We start from the raw sequence: 14,700 nt of genomic DNA, 5'->3' as shown, positions 1-14,700 counted from the left end.
GCAAATTATCTCATGGGGCCCCGAACTAGTGAATTACATAGTTCCTGATTTTCTGTCCAGCGATCTCCGTTTATGTTTGGGTATCAGGTAATGGGGTTGGGCTTGGCTGTGATATCCTCTTTTGTACTTTCCACTAACAAACTAGCACTCATTGTCTGGGTTCAAAAGTGAAAAATGGTCGCTTTATTCAGGTATTGGAGGGAGTCTGATGGCCGTGCCACAGGAGTTGCAGCAGACTTTGTGATGTTCGCATCAAGTTAAACAGCAGCCAGCAGTAAAATTTATTTATCCATGTGAGTTATATTGGTAGCAAATAAAAATCAGGGGCTTTAGCAATTAATTGTCCTCAACATGCTCTCTGTCTGAAGATTAATGAGGACAGAGCATCTTGAGGACATATTTTTTGTTCAAGCTCTCCTCTTTATATTCTGACCTGAATTTGCTTTGATTTTTTTTTAATGAACTTGTTTGCCAATATGTTTTTTAGTTTAGTTTAGAGATACAGCACTGAAACAGGCCCTTCGGCCCACCGAGTCTGTGCCGACCATCAACCACCCATATATACTAATCCTACACTAATCCCATATTCCTACCACATCCCCACCTGTCCCTATATTTCCCTACCACCTACCTATACTAGGGGCAATTTATAATGGCCAATTTACCTATCAACCTGCAAGTCTTTTGGCTTGTGGGAGGAAACCGGAGCACCCGGAGGAAACCCACACAGACACAGGGAGAACTTGCAAACTTCACACAGACAGTACCCAGAATTGAACCCGGGTCGCTGGAGCTGTGAGGCTGCGGTGCTAACCACTGCGCCGCCCCAATATATAGACCTTCACATAGAATTTCCTGACTGAAGAGGCTAGAGTCAATTACAGAATATCTCAGACTGTTTTTAATAACAAATAGCTTTGGAGGAAAGCAGTTTGGCTCCAAACAAGCCTTGAGATCTGTGCTAGAGTTGTCTTACACTCTGTGGCGTGGTTTACAAGTTGACTGGTTCCAGTGTGGCTTTTGACCTACTTTATAGTCATTGCTTCCACTGTTTGCATTGGAGCCGCCTGCTGCAGCTGATGTCATTGGAATGGTTTAGATGTGGAGAAAAGAGCCTGTTTGAGGATCGCCATATCAATGTGAATAGTGAAAAATGAGTCAAAGAAATTACGAATGATGGTATTAGATTCAACTATGACATGAGCTTGCATTTATATAACCCCTTTAATGGAGTGAAACGTCCAGCAGCACTTCACAGAAGTATAATCAGGCAAAATTTGACACTGAGCCACATAAGGAGACATTAGCACAGTTTGATCAAAGAAGTAATCCTTAGAGGTGAAGAGGCTTAGGGAGAGAATTTCAGAGCTAAGGGCCTCAGCAGGTGAAGGCTGGCCGCCAATGGTGTGTCAGTGGAAACTGGGGATGTGAAAGAGGCCAGAATTGGAGGGTTGTAGAGCTGGAGCAGGTTACTGAGATAGGTTATTGAAAGGGCTAATTGGAAACAAAAAGTACTCCCTCTTTCCCCTTAGCTCTGCTTTAATTGAATATTACTCTTGTTAGACCTGGCTCCCAGCCAGTCAGATGCATCTGTTCATTCCATTGATTGCTAATTCAGCTTGGAAATGTGATGTTCAGTTTTAATTACTAACCAGGCTATATGGAGAAGAGCTTTGTCTGTAGTTCACATAATCTACTGTTCACAGTGCAGCAAAAGGTCTCAGAATATATTATTGTTCGTCATCTAATGACTTACCATTGTTGGAAAGTTGCAAATCATTTTCTGTGGCTGCAGTGCACTAGAGTAATATAAAATGCCACTTAGTAAGCTAAATCATTAATCATCTGTAACGAATGAAGTTGCATTTATATAGAATTGTCACATCCTCAGGACAACTTAAAGCCCTCCACAACCAATGGAATGGAGTCACTATTATTATGCAAGTAAAAGTGGAAGCCAATTTTCACAGCAAGATCCCACCAACAACAAATGAAATGAATAACCAGCTAATTCTTGCTGATGTTTGAGAGAGGACTGCTGGCCACAGATTACACCTTTAGTTATAAAATAAATGCCTTCAAATAATGTTGATCTATGAAAGATTAAAGTAGGTTGAGGAATCACCTTTAACGGAACACATGTCTATACTTTTTTGTTCAGATATATGCCTAAATATTCAAAAAAAAAATTTTAACAAAAATCTTCCCCTCTGTTGTATCAAGTACTAATCTTTGCCAGGGAGATTAAGCAGGTAGCCAACTCTGAAATATCTTTCTGTCCTCCTCCATAAGCAACAGCTAAGAGGTGCGCGAAAACACTTGTTTGTTTTTCCTTTTAAATTAATTCTGCCAATCACCGCTTTGTGGTCCTCTGGCTGTGATTGGAAATTGGTGTCGTCTCATTCCAGTCTTCTGATTGACTGATTCATAGTGTACTCAACAACAATAACTTGTATTTAGACTGCACCTCTAACATCCCAAGGCACTTCATAGGAGCATTATCAGACAACATTTGACAACTGAGCCACTTAAGGAGATTTTAGGACAGGTGACCAAAAGCCTGCCTGAACAAAGGTCATTGACCTGAAATATTAACTCCGGTTTTGTTTCCACAGATGCTGAGTATTTCCAGCATTTTCTGTTTTTTTTCACCAAAAGTTTGGTTAGTTTCAAGGAGCATTTTAAAGGAGGGGAGAAATTTAGGGAGGGAATTCCAGTAGAAGACGCAGTCACCAAAGGTGGGACAGTGAAAATCAGGGACGTGCAAGAGGCCAGAATTGGAAGGACACTGCGATCTCGTAGTGTTGTCATACTGGAGGAGGTTACAGAGATGGGGAGGGGCGTGACCATGGAGGGATTTGAAAACTAGGATAAGGGCACTAAACTTGAGGTGTTACAGGACCAGGAGCCAATGTAGGTCAGCGGGCACAGGGGTGATGAATGAACTGAAATCTGGTATTACTCAGCTCGAAAAGAAATGACTTTAGAGCAGTTTACTGCAACCAAACAATATTCCTAGAGTACATTAAAATGAAAAGAAAACATTGTGGGTGCTGGAAATCTGAAATTAAAACAGAAAGTGCTGGAAATACTCAGCAGGTCTGGCAGCATCTGTGGAGAGAGAAGCAGAGTTAACGTTTCAGATCTGTGACCTTTCATCAGAACAGTTTAGTCCAGCAGATGTTTTTTTGTTCTGAAATATTGTCTTCTGTTCAAGTTTAATGTTTGCTGAGTTCAGCAGGAGATACTTTACTGAATTTGTATCTTAGCTTGAGTCCGTTTACTGAGAGATTTCCTTGTGTTTTCCTAATCAAATTGTCTTGTTGCATTCCCTTTTAAGGAAAATCCTGAATGAGCTCTCTTCTGACACCCCTGGTGTGCCAAGAATCGATGAGGAGAAATCAGAAGAAGAGTCTGTCTCAACAGTTACTACAATGACGATGCCAACCCCCATCTATCAGACCAGCAGCGGACAGTACAGTATGTACACGTCTCATATCCTGGCCTGAACGAAATACTACCATTTCACTGCAATTAACCCATTATCAGGGCTGGGGAACTTTATATAAGGCAGGTATATAGGGAGAAGTGTGCGAATTGCTGGGTAACATTGTTTGTATGATATTTCCTACATTGCAAAAATAACTTAATTTAAAAAGTACTTCATTGGCTATAAAGCAATTTAGGACTTTTTTCCTTTTTTATTCGTTAGTGGGATGAGGATGTCTCTGGTTGGGCGAACATTTATTGCCCATCCCTAATTAATCTTGAGAAGGTGGTGGTGAGCTGCCTTCCTGAACCGCTGCAGTCTTTGGGGTGTAGGTACACCCACAGTGCTGTTAAGAAGGAAGTTCCAGGACTTGTATAGTGATATAGTTTCAAGGCAGGATGGTGTGTGGCTTGGAAGGGAACTTGCAGGTGGTGGTGTTCCCATGCATCTGCTGCTCTTGCCCTTCTAGGTGGTAGAGGTCGCAGGTTTGGAAGGTGCTGTCGAAGGAGCCTTGGTGAGTTCCTGCATCTTGTATATGGTATAGTCGGTGGTGAAGGGAGTGAATGTTGAAGATGGTGGATGCAGTGCCAATCAAGCGGGCTGCTTTGTCCTGGATGGTGTCGAGCTTGAATGTTGTTGGAAAGTGGAGAGTATTCCATCACACTCGTGACTTGTAGATGGTAGACAGGCATTAGGGAGTCAGGAGGTGAGTTACTCGCCACAGAATTCCCAGTCTCTGACCTGCTCCTGTAGCCACAGCATTTATGTGGCTGGTCCAGTTCAGTTTCTGGTGGATGGTGATCCCTAGGATGTTGATAGTGGGGGATTCAGCGATGGTAATGCCATTGAACGTCAAGGAGAGATGGTTAGATTCTTTGTTGGAGATGGTTATTGCTTGGTACTTGTGTGGCACGAATGTTACTTGCCACTTATCAGCCCAAGCCTGTATGTTATCCAGGTCTTGCTGCATATGGACATGGGCTGCTTCAGTATCTGAGGAGTTGCAAATGGTGCAATCATCCGCGGACATCCCCACTTCTGACTTTATGTTGGAGGTAAGGTCATTGATGAAGCAGCTGAAGGAACTCCTGCTGTGATGTCCTGGGACTGAGATGATTGACCTCAAACAACCACAACCATCTTCCTTTGTGCGAGGGAAGACTCAAACCAGCAGAGAGATTTCCCCCCCCCCCGATTCCCATTGACTCCATTTTTGCTAGGGCTCCTTGATGCCACACTCGATCAATTGCTGCCTTGATTTCAATAGCAGTCACTCTCACCTCTGGAGTTCAGCTCTTTTGTCCATGTTTGGACAAAGGCTGTAATGAGGTCAGGAGCTGAGTGCCCCTAGTGAAACTCAAACTGAGTGTCACTGGGCAGTTTATTGCTGAGCGAGTGCCGCGTGATGGCACTATCGATGACCCCTTCCGTCACTTAGCTGATGATCGGGAGTGGACTGATAGGGCGGTAAGTGGTTGGGTTGGATTTGTCCGGCTTTTTGTGCACAGGTCATACTTGGGCAATTTTCCACATTGCTTGGTAGATGTCAGTGTTGTAGCTGTACTGGAAGAACTTGGCTAGGGGCGCGGCTGGTTCTGGGCCTTTGCAGTATTCAGTGCCTTCAGTCATTTCTTGATATCACGTTGAGTGAATCTGATTTGCTGAAGACTGGCATCTGTGCTGCTGGGGACCTCAGGAGGGGGCCGAGGATGGATCACCCACTCGGCACTTCTAGCTGAAGATGGACGCAAATGCTTCAGCCTCATCTTTGCACTGATGTGCTGGTCTCCCCCATCATTGAGGATGGGGATATTTGTGGAGCCGCCTCCTCCTGTCAGTTGTTTAATTGTCCTCCACCATTCACGACTGGATGTGGCAGGACTGCAGAGCTTAGATGTGATCTGTTTGGTTGTGGGATCGCTTAGCTCTGTATATCGCATGCTGCTTCCGCTGTTTGGCATGCAAGCAGTCCTGTGTTGTAACTTCTCCAGGCTGACACCTCATTTTTAGGTATGCCTGGTGCTGCTCCTGGCATGCCCTCCTACACATCCTGAGGTTGTGAAAGGCACTATATAAATGCAAGGTTGTCTTTAAGGCTTTTTATACAGAGATTAAAACACAGGAACAGGCCATTCAGCCTAACTGGTCTGTTCCGGCGTTTATGCTCCAAATGAGTGGCTTCCAACTCTACTTTATCTAACCCTGTCTGAATATCTTCTCACTCGTACCTATCTAGGCTCCGCTTAAATGCATCTACGCTATTTGTCTTAACTACTCCATGTGTAATAAGTTCTGTATTCTAACCACTCTTGGGTAAAGAAGTGTTTCTTGAATTAATTATTAGATTTATAGTGTCTGTCATATTTACTACCTGTAGTTTTAGAATCCCCACAAATGAAAACATTTGTTTACCCTATCAAATCCCTTCGTAATCTGAAAACACTCTATCAGATCAGCCCTCTCCGTTTCAAAGAGTCCCAGCCCGTTCAGTGTTTACTGATAGTTATGGAGACCAGAACTGTGTACAGTGCTCTAAGTGTGGTCCAACCAAGCTTCTTACAAATTTAACATAATCTCTCTTGCCTTTCAATTCTTTTCCTTTAGAATATGATTGAGGTTTTAGAAATGATGAAGGGAATGGACTCAGTTGGATAGGTATTTGAAATGGAAGGCGATGAGAGGACTAGAGAATATGCGTAGAAAATCTCTACAGAGTTGCAATATATCCTTGTTGTCCAGTGTATTATCTAATAGCTACACATGACTAATTGGGCATACAGAAGTGGCTAATTGCATTGCCGATTAGTAAATGAAACAATGAGTAACAGACAGAATTGCTAGGCATTTGATCTCAATATGCATTCACACAGCATAGCACTGTTACTTCAATCTTTTTGTGCATTTTTTGAGCACTGCTCAGGAATAACACCTGTGGGTCACATGTTCATCACTTTCATTATCTGCGTTTAGAGTAACAATTACACATTAGATGAGAACCAAACCCAGTGGTGGTGTCAAAAGGAAAATACTATGGATACTGGAAATCTGAAATAAAAACAGAAAATATTGGAAATACTCTAGGTCTGGCAGTATCTGTGGGGAGAGAAACAGAATTAACATTTCAGGTCAATGAGCTTTCATCAGAACACATCTGATGAAGGTCATTGACTTGAAACATTAACTCTGTTTCTCCAGAGACACTATCAGACCTGCTGAGTATTTCCAACATTTTCTGTTTTTGTCCCATTGGTGGTGTCACTCTTCTAAGGAGTTTGTCCTCCATTTAATTTCTATGTCTGTTTCTTCTAGGCTTGAAGAATTCTTTTTAATCACTTATTTAGATCTCTGGCAGTTCCTGTGTCAATCTCGTCCTATTTTAGTATTGAAACTGATGTTGTTGCAGCAAGTTTAAACAGGAACTACAGTCCCTCAATCAGCATGATCGAGAACGTGAGAAAAGGACATTCACCTGATCATAGCTCATTCCTCCAGGTTTATCCACAGTATTTACCAGGAGAAATAGTCGTCATCTCAACTTGAGCAAGTTGAGTATGTGCTCTTGAGTTGTTCAAAGGTGCGGACAATGGACACAGTAAAAAAAAAAGACTAAAAGGAATGATTCCACCTCTAGTTCAGTTTCCTTTGGAAATGTTTAAAGTTTAGGCAACTAATGTCTGGGCACATAGTTGGTTGAGATGATTCTAGGACTTGAGCACAGGATTTAGTCTGGCATTTGATTACAGTACTGAAGCAGTACTGTATGTCTGAGGTATTATCTTTTGGATGAGTTATTCACCTGAGACCCTGTCTGGTAGTTTCAGGTGGTTGTCAAATTAGATTAGAGATTAGAGATACAGCACTGAAACAGGCCCTTCGGCCCACCGAGTCTGTGCCGAACATCAACCACCCATTTATTCTAATCCTACACTAATCCCATATTCCTACCAAACATCCCCACCTGTCCCTATATTTCCCTACCACCTACCTATACTAGTGACAATTTATAATGGCCAATTTACCTATCAACCTGCAAGTCTTTTGGCTTGTGGGAGGAAACCGGAGCACCCGGAGAAAACCCACGCAGACACAGGGAGAACTTGCAAACTCCACACAGGCAGTACCCGGAATCGAACCCGGGTCCCTGGAGCTGTGAGGCTGCGGTGCTAACCACTGCGCCACTGTGCCGCCCACTACTCGAAGAAGAGCAGGGAGTTCCCCCGGTTTGCTGGCCAGCATCCTTATGTCAACAACGGCCACCAGAAAAGATCTGACTTCATTTTGGTGCTGTTTGTAGGACCCTGCTGTGTGCAAAATGTCTGCCACATTTGCCCATCTAAATGCAGGGAATGCCTGTGTGATGAACCAGGCATCATGACTTAATGGACTAGTGGGTCTTTTCCTGTCTGTCATTTTTCGTATGTTCGTGTGTAACAACTGCCTTTGTATGTGAAGGGGTATTTCTGAGAAACCTGATATTGCAGCATATAAATAGACTCTAGTTCCAATTGAGTGTTGCTTTCTAAACTTTTGCAGGTCTTAATCTTTGCCTTAGTAATTTAAAAAATCCTATTTGCACCACCCCAGTGTGGTTTCTGCTTCAGATGTAATCTTTTGAACAATAATGCAAAGGTATTTACAATACCACGTTCGGTTTATCTTTTTGAACGCAGCTGTGTAGGCGGGAACTTGGTGAGATTTTCACAGCTACTGTTTCTCACCCTCATCTCAAATATTAGAATCAACAATAACTTTGGAAATAAAGATAGAAGTGTCAGTTTAGCCAGTAGCTAAATTAGGTCTGAGTAGAGGAGGCCAAGTATGTTCGTCTTGTAATTGTGTTGCATTGACAAGGGTGGATAATTTGAAAATACTGTCGCAATTCAACATTTGTTGTGTCTTTTCATTGCCACTGCAATATGAATGTTATGGAATGCAATAAAACAGCACATAGAGCGGCCATTCAGCCCATCATGCCTGTGCCAACTCTTTGAAAGATCTATCCAATTAGTCCATTCTCCTGCTCTTCCCCATAGCCTTGCAAATGTTTCCATTTCCCTCATGAAAGTTACTGTTGAATCTGCTTCCACTGCCCTTTCAGGCAGTACGTTCCAGATCATCATAACTCGCTGAATAAAAAAAAAACCTCATCTCCCTCCTGGTTATTTTGCCAATTATCTTAAATCTATGTACTCTGGTTACTGACCTTCCTCTTTACTTTATCAAAACCCTTCATAATTTTGAACACCTCTATTAAATCTCCACTGAACCTTTTCTGCTTGAAGGGGAATGATCCCATCTAGTCCCTCCACAATAGGTGGTCAACATTCATTCATCTTTTTAAATGCTCTTAAAAAGATTGACACAAATGCCTGGACGGTGCCATTGTCAATGCTCAGTTCAAACCAATCCACTTCTCTTTAGTCAGTCTACTTCAGCCACACTCTGATTTCCCACAATGTGCCCAGGAAGGAAATTCACATAAAACAATGATGAATAATGTGCTCTGTCAGCTCCTGCTGAGAGGGGAGCAGTCCAGTGCTCAGAACACTTCACAGGTGCTTTAAGTTTGAAGCACCAGGAGCAGGGCGTGATTGAGAAAGGAAGATGAGGTCTCCCCTCAGCCTGTTTGTTTGTATCCCTCCCTGATAGATTCAGTCCTCAAAAATAAATGAAACCTGCCTACCTAGAGAGCCAAGATGCAAAGATTTATGCAGGCTATAATTGAAATTAGTAGCAGCTGCTGGTCAGTTTTTGTGTTAACTACCCAGAATATTACCAGAAAATGATGTTCCAATTCTGGCCTCTTGTGCATCCCCAATTTTTACTGTTTCACCATTGGTGGCCAACCATTAAGCGGCCCAGACCCTAAGCTCTGGAATTCCCTTCCTAAACCTTTCTACTTTGTGACATCTTTCTCCTCCTTTAAGCTGCTCCTTGAAACCGACCTCTTTGATAAAGCTTTTGGTTATCTCTCCTAATATCTTCTTACGTGGCTCGGTGTCAGATTGTGTCTGTTAATGCTCCTATGAAGCACCGTGGTACATTTTACTATGTTAAAGGCACTATATAAATATAAGTTGTTGTTGTTACAGACTGAAATTGTTATTGATAAAAAAAATTGTAGAACTATTCAGATTTTATATTTATAGCAGCATTGCCTGTTTTCAAGTGCAGACCGACTAATATTAGCGAAGAATGAAATTTCTCTTCCCACCCATCCCAAATAAAAACTATTTTTAACAGTCTCCAATGCAATAAAGAGGATTCACTGAGTCTTTCTGAATTTAAGTCCCTGTTTTGATTGCAAGTTTCCACTGACCTTATTCTTTGCTGTTGCCAGTTGCTATTACACAGGGAGGCGCAATCCAGCTGGCCAACAATGGCACGGATGGGGTGCAAGGACTCCAGACGCTAACAATGAGTAACGCAGCAACAGCCCAGGGTGGAGCAGCCATTGTACAGTACGCCCAGAGTCCGGATGGACAGCAGATCTTTGTGCCGGGAAGCCAAGTGGTCGTACAAGGTGAGTCTTTTTGTCAGGAACATTTCTTTAAAAAAAAACTAGTGTCCTTCCTAACTTTACAATTCTCTCATGCACTGTGGCATCCTTCGCTATGGTAGGTTAATTTTGCTGTGGAACTAACAAGTCCAAAAAGTCAGATTATAATAAGGTCACTCACACCACATGCTGCCCTGCTCAAATGGTGTGTACCCTGTCTGATAATGCCAGAGTGTACCATAGTATAATGGTGCCCAGCTGAGAGCAGGAACTTGATGTATGAGATATTGCAAGTCTTGTGTGACACAATCTATCAATGTAGAATTTTACAAAAGTTGATTCAAATGTTGATTTTCTTGTGTAATTGCTGATTTTTATCTCTGTTATGCATCCTATTTTGTATTTGCTAAATCTTGAGCCATTTTGACAAAGACAGGAGGGGAGTTAAATACTGTAGAGTGGATTTATAATCATACAACACAGAAGGAGGGCATTGAACCCCTTGTGTCTGTGCCAGCTCTTTGAAATTTCCCCAGAGCACTGCAAATTTTTTCCCCTTGAAATATATATCCAGTTCCCTTTTGAAAATTGCTATTCAGTCTACTTCCACAAGCTTTTCAGGTAGTTTTTTCATTCATGGGATGTGGGCGTCACTGGCCAGGCCAGCATTTGTTGCCCATCCCTAATTGCACTTGAGAAGGTGGTGGTGAGCTGCCTTCTTGAACCACTGCAGTCCATTTGGGGTAGGTATACCCACAGTGCTGTTAGGAAGGGAGTTCCAGGATTTTGACCCAGCGACAGTGAAGGAACGGCGATATAGTTCCAAGTCAGGATGGTGTGTGACTTGGAGGGGAACTTGCAGGTGGTGGTGTTGCCATGCATTTGCTGCCCTTGTCCTTCTAATTGGTAGAGGTCGAGGGTTTGGAAGGTGCCGTCTAAGGAGCCTTGGTGCATTACTGCAGTGCATCTTGTAGATGGTACACACTGCTGCCACTGTGCGTCGGTGGAGGGAGTGAATGTTTGTCGATGGTGTGCCAATTAAGCGGGCTGCTTTGTCCTGGATGGTGTCAAGCTTCTTGAGTGTTGTTGGAGCTGCACCCATCCAGGCAAGTGGAGAGTATTCCATCACGCTCCTGACTTGTGCCTTGTAGATGGTGGACAGGCTTTGGGGAGTCAGGAGGTGAGTTACTCGCCGCAGGATTCCTAGCCTCTGACCTGCTGTTGTAGCCAGGGTATTTATATGGCTACTCCAGTTCAGTTTCTGGTCAATGGTAGCCCCTAGGATATTGACAGTGGGGGATTCAGCAATGGTAATGCCGTTGAATGTCATGGGGAGATGGTTAGATTCTCTCTCGTTGGAGATGGTCATTGCCTGGCACTTGTGTGGTGCAAATGTTACTTGCCACTTATCAGCCCAAGCCTGGATATTGTCCAGGTCTTGCTGCATTTCTACACGGACTGCTTCAGTATCTGAGGAGTCACAAATGGTGCTGAACATTGTGCAATCATCAGCGAACATCCCTACTTCAGACCTTATGATTGAAGGAAGGTCATTGATGAAGCAGCTGAAGATGGTTGGGCCTTGGACACTACCCTGAGGAACTCCTACAGTGATGTCCTGGGGCTCAGATGATTGACCTGCAACAACCACAACCATCTTACTTTGCGCTAGGTATGACTCCAGCCAGCGGAGGGGTTTTCCCCCTGATTCCCATTGACCTCAGTTTTGCGAGGGCTCCTTGATGCTATACTTGGTCAAATGCCGCCTTGATGTCAAGGGCAGTCACTCTCACCTCACCTCTTGAGTTCAGCTCTTTTGTCCATGTTTGAACCAAGGCTGTAATGAGGTCAGGAGCTGTGTGGCCCTGGCAGAACCCAAACTGAGCGTCACTGAGCAGGTTATTGCTAAGCAAGTGCCGCTTGATGGTACTGTTGATGACACCTTCCATCACTTTACTGATGATTGAGATGGTAGTGCATTCCAGATCAGAGCAACCCATTTAAGCATTTTGCGATGTATTCTTTGGATCAGATATTGTAAATTGATGATAAGCATCATGAGTTACTTGGCACTCTGGTACTTGCTGGTGAGACTAAGTGGTCATTGCTTGAAAATGTTCCCAGATGCTGTCAGTTTGGAGTACCGGGGACATGGGCTCCCCTCAGCCTGTTTATTTTTCTCCCTCCCCACTATCTGCAGCAGTTCAAGATCTATCTAAATAAAAATCCCTGCTAGGTTAAGAGCTTTGCTGACAGGCTGCTACCTTTATGATGGACTAGCTAAATGTTGAAAATGTGACAGCGGGTTAGTATGTTACAAGATGTCACCATTAGATGTCGCTAGTGCGTTTTTGAATAAAGCATGGTGGAGTCAGCCAATGGCGGCTTGTCATCAGCGATCCCAGCATTTTGATATTTTCAACTCCTCATTTGCATCCCTCTTCTGAATGGATCGATTAAATACAAATTGGAAGTAACCATGAATCATGAAGGCATGGTTGCGATGGTCCTCAACTTTTCTGACTTTTTTTTCCTGAAGAGCTGACTGAAGGGATTCTGGGGGAGGCGGATATGTAGTTGGTAGACAAAGACATATTCAAGGACAAACATTCAAGGAAGGACCTTGGAGAAGAAAGGGAGATTAGATGATGGGTTGAGAGTAGGCTTTTTGAGGAAGGATTGGAATGATGGTGGTTTTTTAAGGGAGCAGAGTGGTGCTTCAGTAAATCTATTGTGTCGGCAAGCATGGGGAGGTGGTGTGAGGAATTACTGAGAGGTTAGCACTTGTGTAGGGAAGGGATTGAGAAAGCTGGTGTTGGATCTCATGGAAGAGATTATCTTGGAGTGGGTGGGTAACATGCAGTCTCCAGCAGAGCTGATGATCGCTGTTTTCTTTTACCTGCTACTCCAGGGACATTCAGGGCATGGCTGAGATCAGTTAACTCAGCACAACAAAGATGAGGAGAGTTAAGAAGGGAATTTATCCAGCCTGTATGATTGGCAACATAAAAGTGGATTAGTGGGGCCTTGACCTGAAAACAGTGGCGTTTAATTGGATTAATATTAGGTGCCATATGTGAGAGAGCATATCACTCAGGTAATAGGAGATTCTGGGGCTCAGAACAAGATTATAACTCCTGACTTAAGCATAACACATATTTACACCACCCGAGCATGTCTGTTACAGACTCCACTGTGAACTGAAGTTAACTAAGATCAGGAAATGCTGGAATCACTCAGCAGGTCTGGCAGCATCTGTGGAAAGAGAAGCAGAGTTAACGTTTCGGGTCAGTGACCCTTCTTCCGAAGAAGGGTCACTGACCCGAAACGTTAACTCTGCTTCTCTTTCCACAGATGCTGCCAGACCTGCTGAGTGATTCCAGCATTTCTTGTTTTTGTTTCAGATTTCCAGCATCCGCAGTATTTTGCTTTTATTTTAACTAAGATCAGACTATCACTATCCAAGGAAATAAAGGTGAAAAACTCACATCCCTTCACTCTACCATACCCATTTGCAGCTTATCTGCTTAAAATCTCTTCAATATTTAAAATTGTGACAATGTTCAAAACAAAAAATCTACGCAGAATCTGCACTGTGTGCATGGTATATGTAAATGTTGTTGGAAAGCTATATAATAGTATTTGTGTACAGCTTGTACACACTACTGAGTCAGCGGTGCTTGAGATGGCTTGGCCATGTGAGCCGCATGGAAGATGGCAGGATCCCCAAAGACACATTGTGCAGCGAGCTCGCCACTGGTATCAGACCCACCGGCCGTCCATGTCTCCGCTTTAAAGACGTCTGCAAACGCGACATGAAATCCTGTGACATTGATCACAAGTCGTGGGAGTCAGTTGCCAGCGTTCGCCAGAGCTGGCGGGCAGCCATAAAGACGGGGCTAAAATGTGGCGAGTCGAAGAGACTTTGTAGTTGGCAGGAAAAAAGACAGAGGCGCAAGGGGAGAGCCAACTGTGCAACAGTCCCGACAAACAAATTTCTCTGCAGCACCTGTGGAAGAGCCTGTCACTCTAGAATTGGCCTTTATAGCCACTCCAGGCGCTGCTTCACAAACCACTGACCACCTCCAGGCGCGTATCCATTGTCTCTCGAGATAAGGAGGCCAAAGAAGAGTATTTGTGTGCAAGATTACTCTTTTCTGGTTACTTAAACTTGAGAAAGTTGGGACTGAAAGCATCCTTGTTAAATTATATTTTGTATGTTAGAAGTTAATGTCTGCAGAATTCTGATGTGGTAAAGGTAGTTCCTTAATTAAAGTGGTCAGGGATGTGCTGGCCAGTTCTCTATAGTACGAATGCAAGGCTGGATTGCATCTATTTTAACACAGGGAGTCTTGCAAGTAAGGCAGATGAATTGAGGGTGTTGATTAACACATGGGAATATGATATTATTGCTATCACAGAGACATGGTTGAGGGAAGGGCAGGATTGGCAGCTCAATATTCCAGGATATAGGATCTGCAGGCGTGACGGGGCAGGGGTTATAAAAGAGGAGGTAGCATTGCACTATTGATCAAGGAGTCAGTTACTGCAGTAAGAAGGGATGATATCTTAGAAGGTTCCTCAAATGAGGCCAATGGGTAGAACTTAAAAACAAAAAGGGGGCAATCACTTGGCTAGGAGTGTACTACAGGCCTCCAAATAGTCAGGGAGAGATAGAGGAGCAGATATGTAGGCAAGTCTCAGAGAGGTG

General features: G+C 43.4%; 1 protein-coding gene across 8 annotated transcripts in view; it reads left to right on the top strand.

The window, feature by feature from the left end:
* The window catches only part of creb1b (cAMP responsive element binding protein 1b), a 94,171-nt gene that overhangs the window by 71,137 nt on the left and 8,334 nt on the right, over positions 1 to 14,700 (top strand). For 7 of the 8 annotated variants that reach the window (XM_068036090.1, XM_068036094.1, XM_068036095.1 and 4 more), the window contains 2 exons: positions 3,341 to 3,480; positions 9,831 to 10,013. In XM_068036090.1, coding sequence (XP_067892191.1) covers positions 3,341 to 3,480; positions 9,831 to 10,013 — 323 coding nt within the window. The other variant, XM_068036097.1, reaches the window with a different exon arrangement.

Source organism: Heterodontus francisci, chromosome 7 (assembly GCF_036365525.1).
Source record: "Heterodontus francisci isolate sHetFra1 chromosome 7, sHetFra1.hap1, whole genome shotgun sequence".
Taxonomy (NCBI): Eukaryota; Metazoa; Chordata; class Chondrichthyes; order Heterodontiformes; family Heterodontidae; genus Heterodontus; species Heterodontus francisci.
Note: the sequence above shows the minus strand (reverse complement) of the source record. Positions and strands in the feature narration are given on the sequence as shown.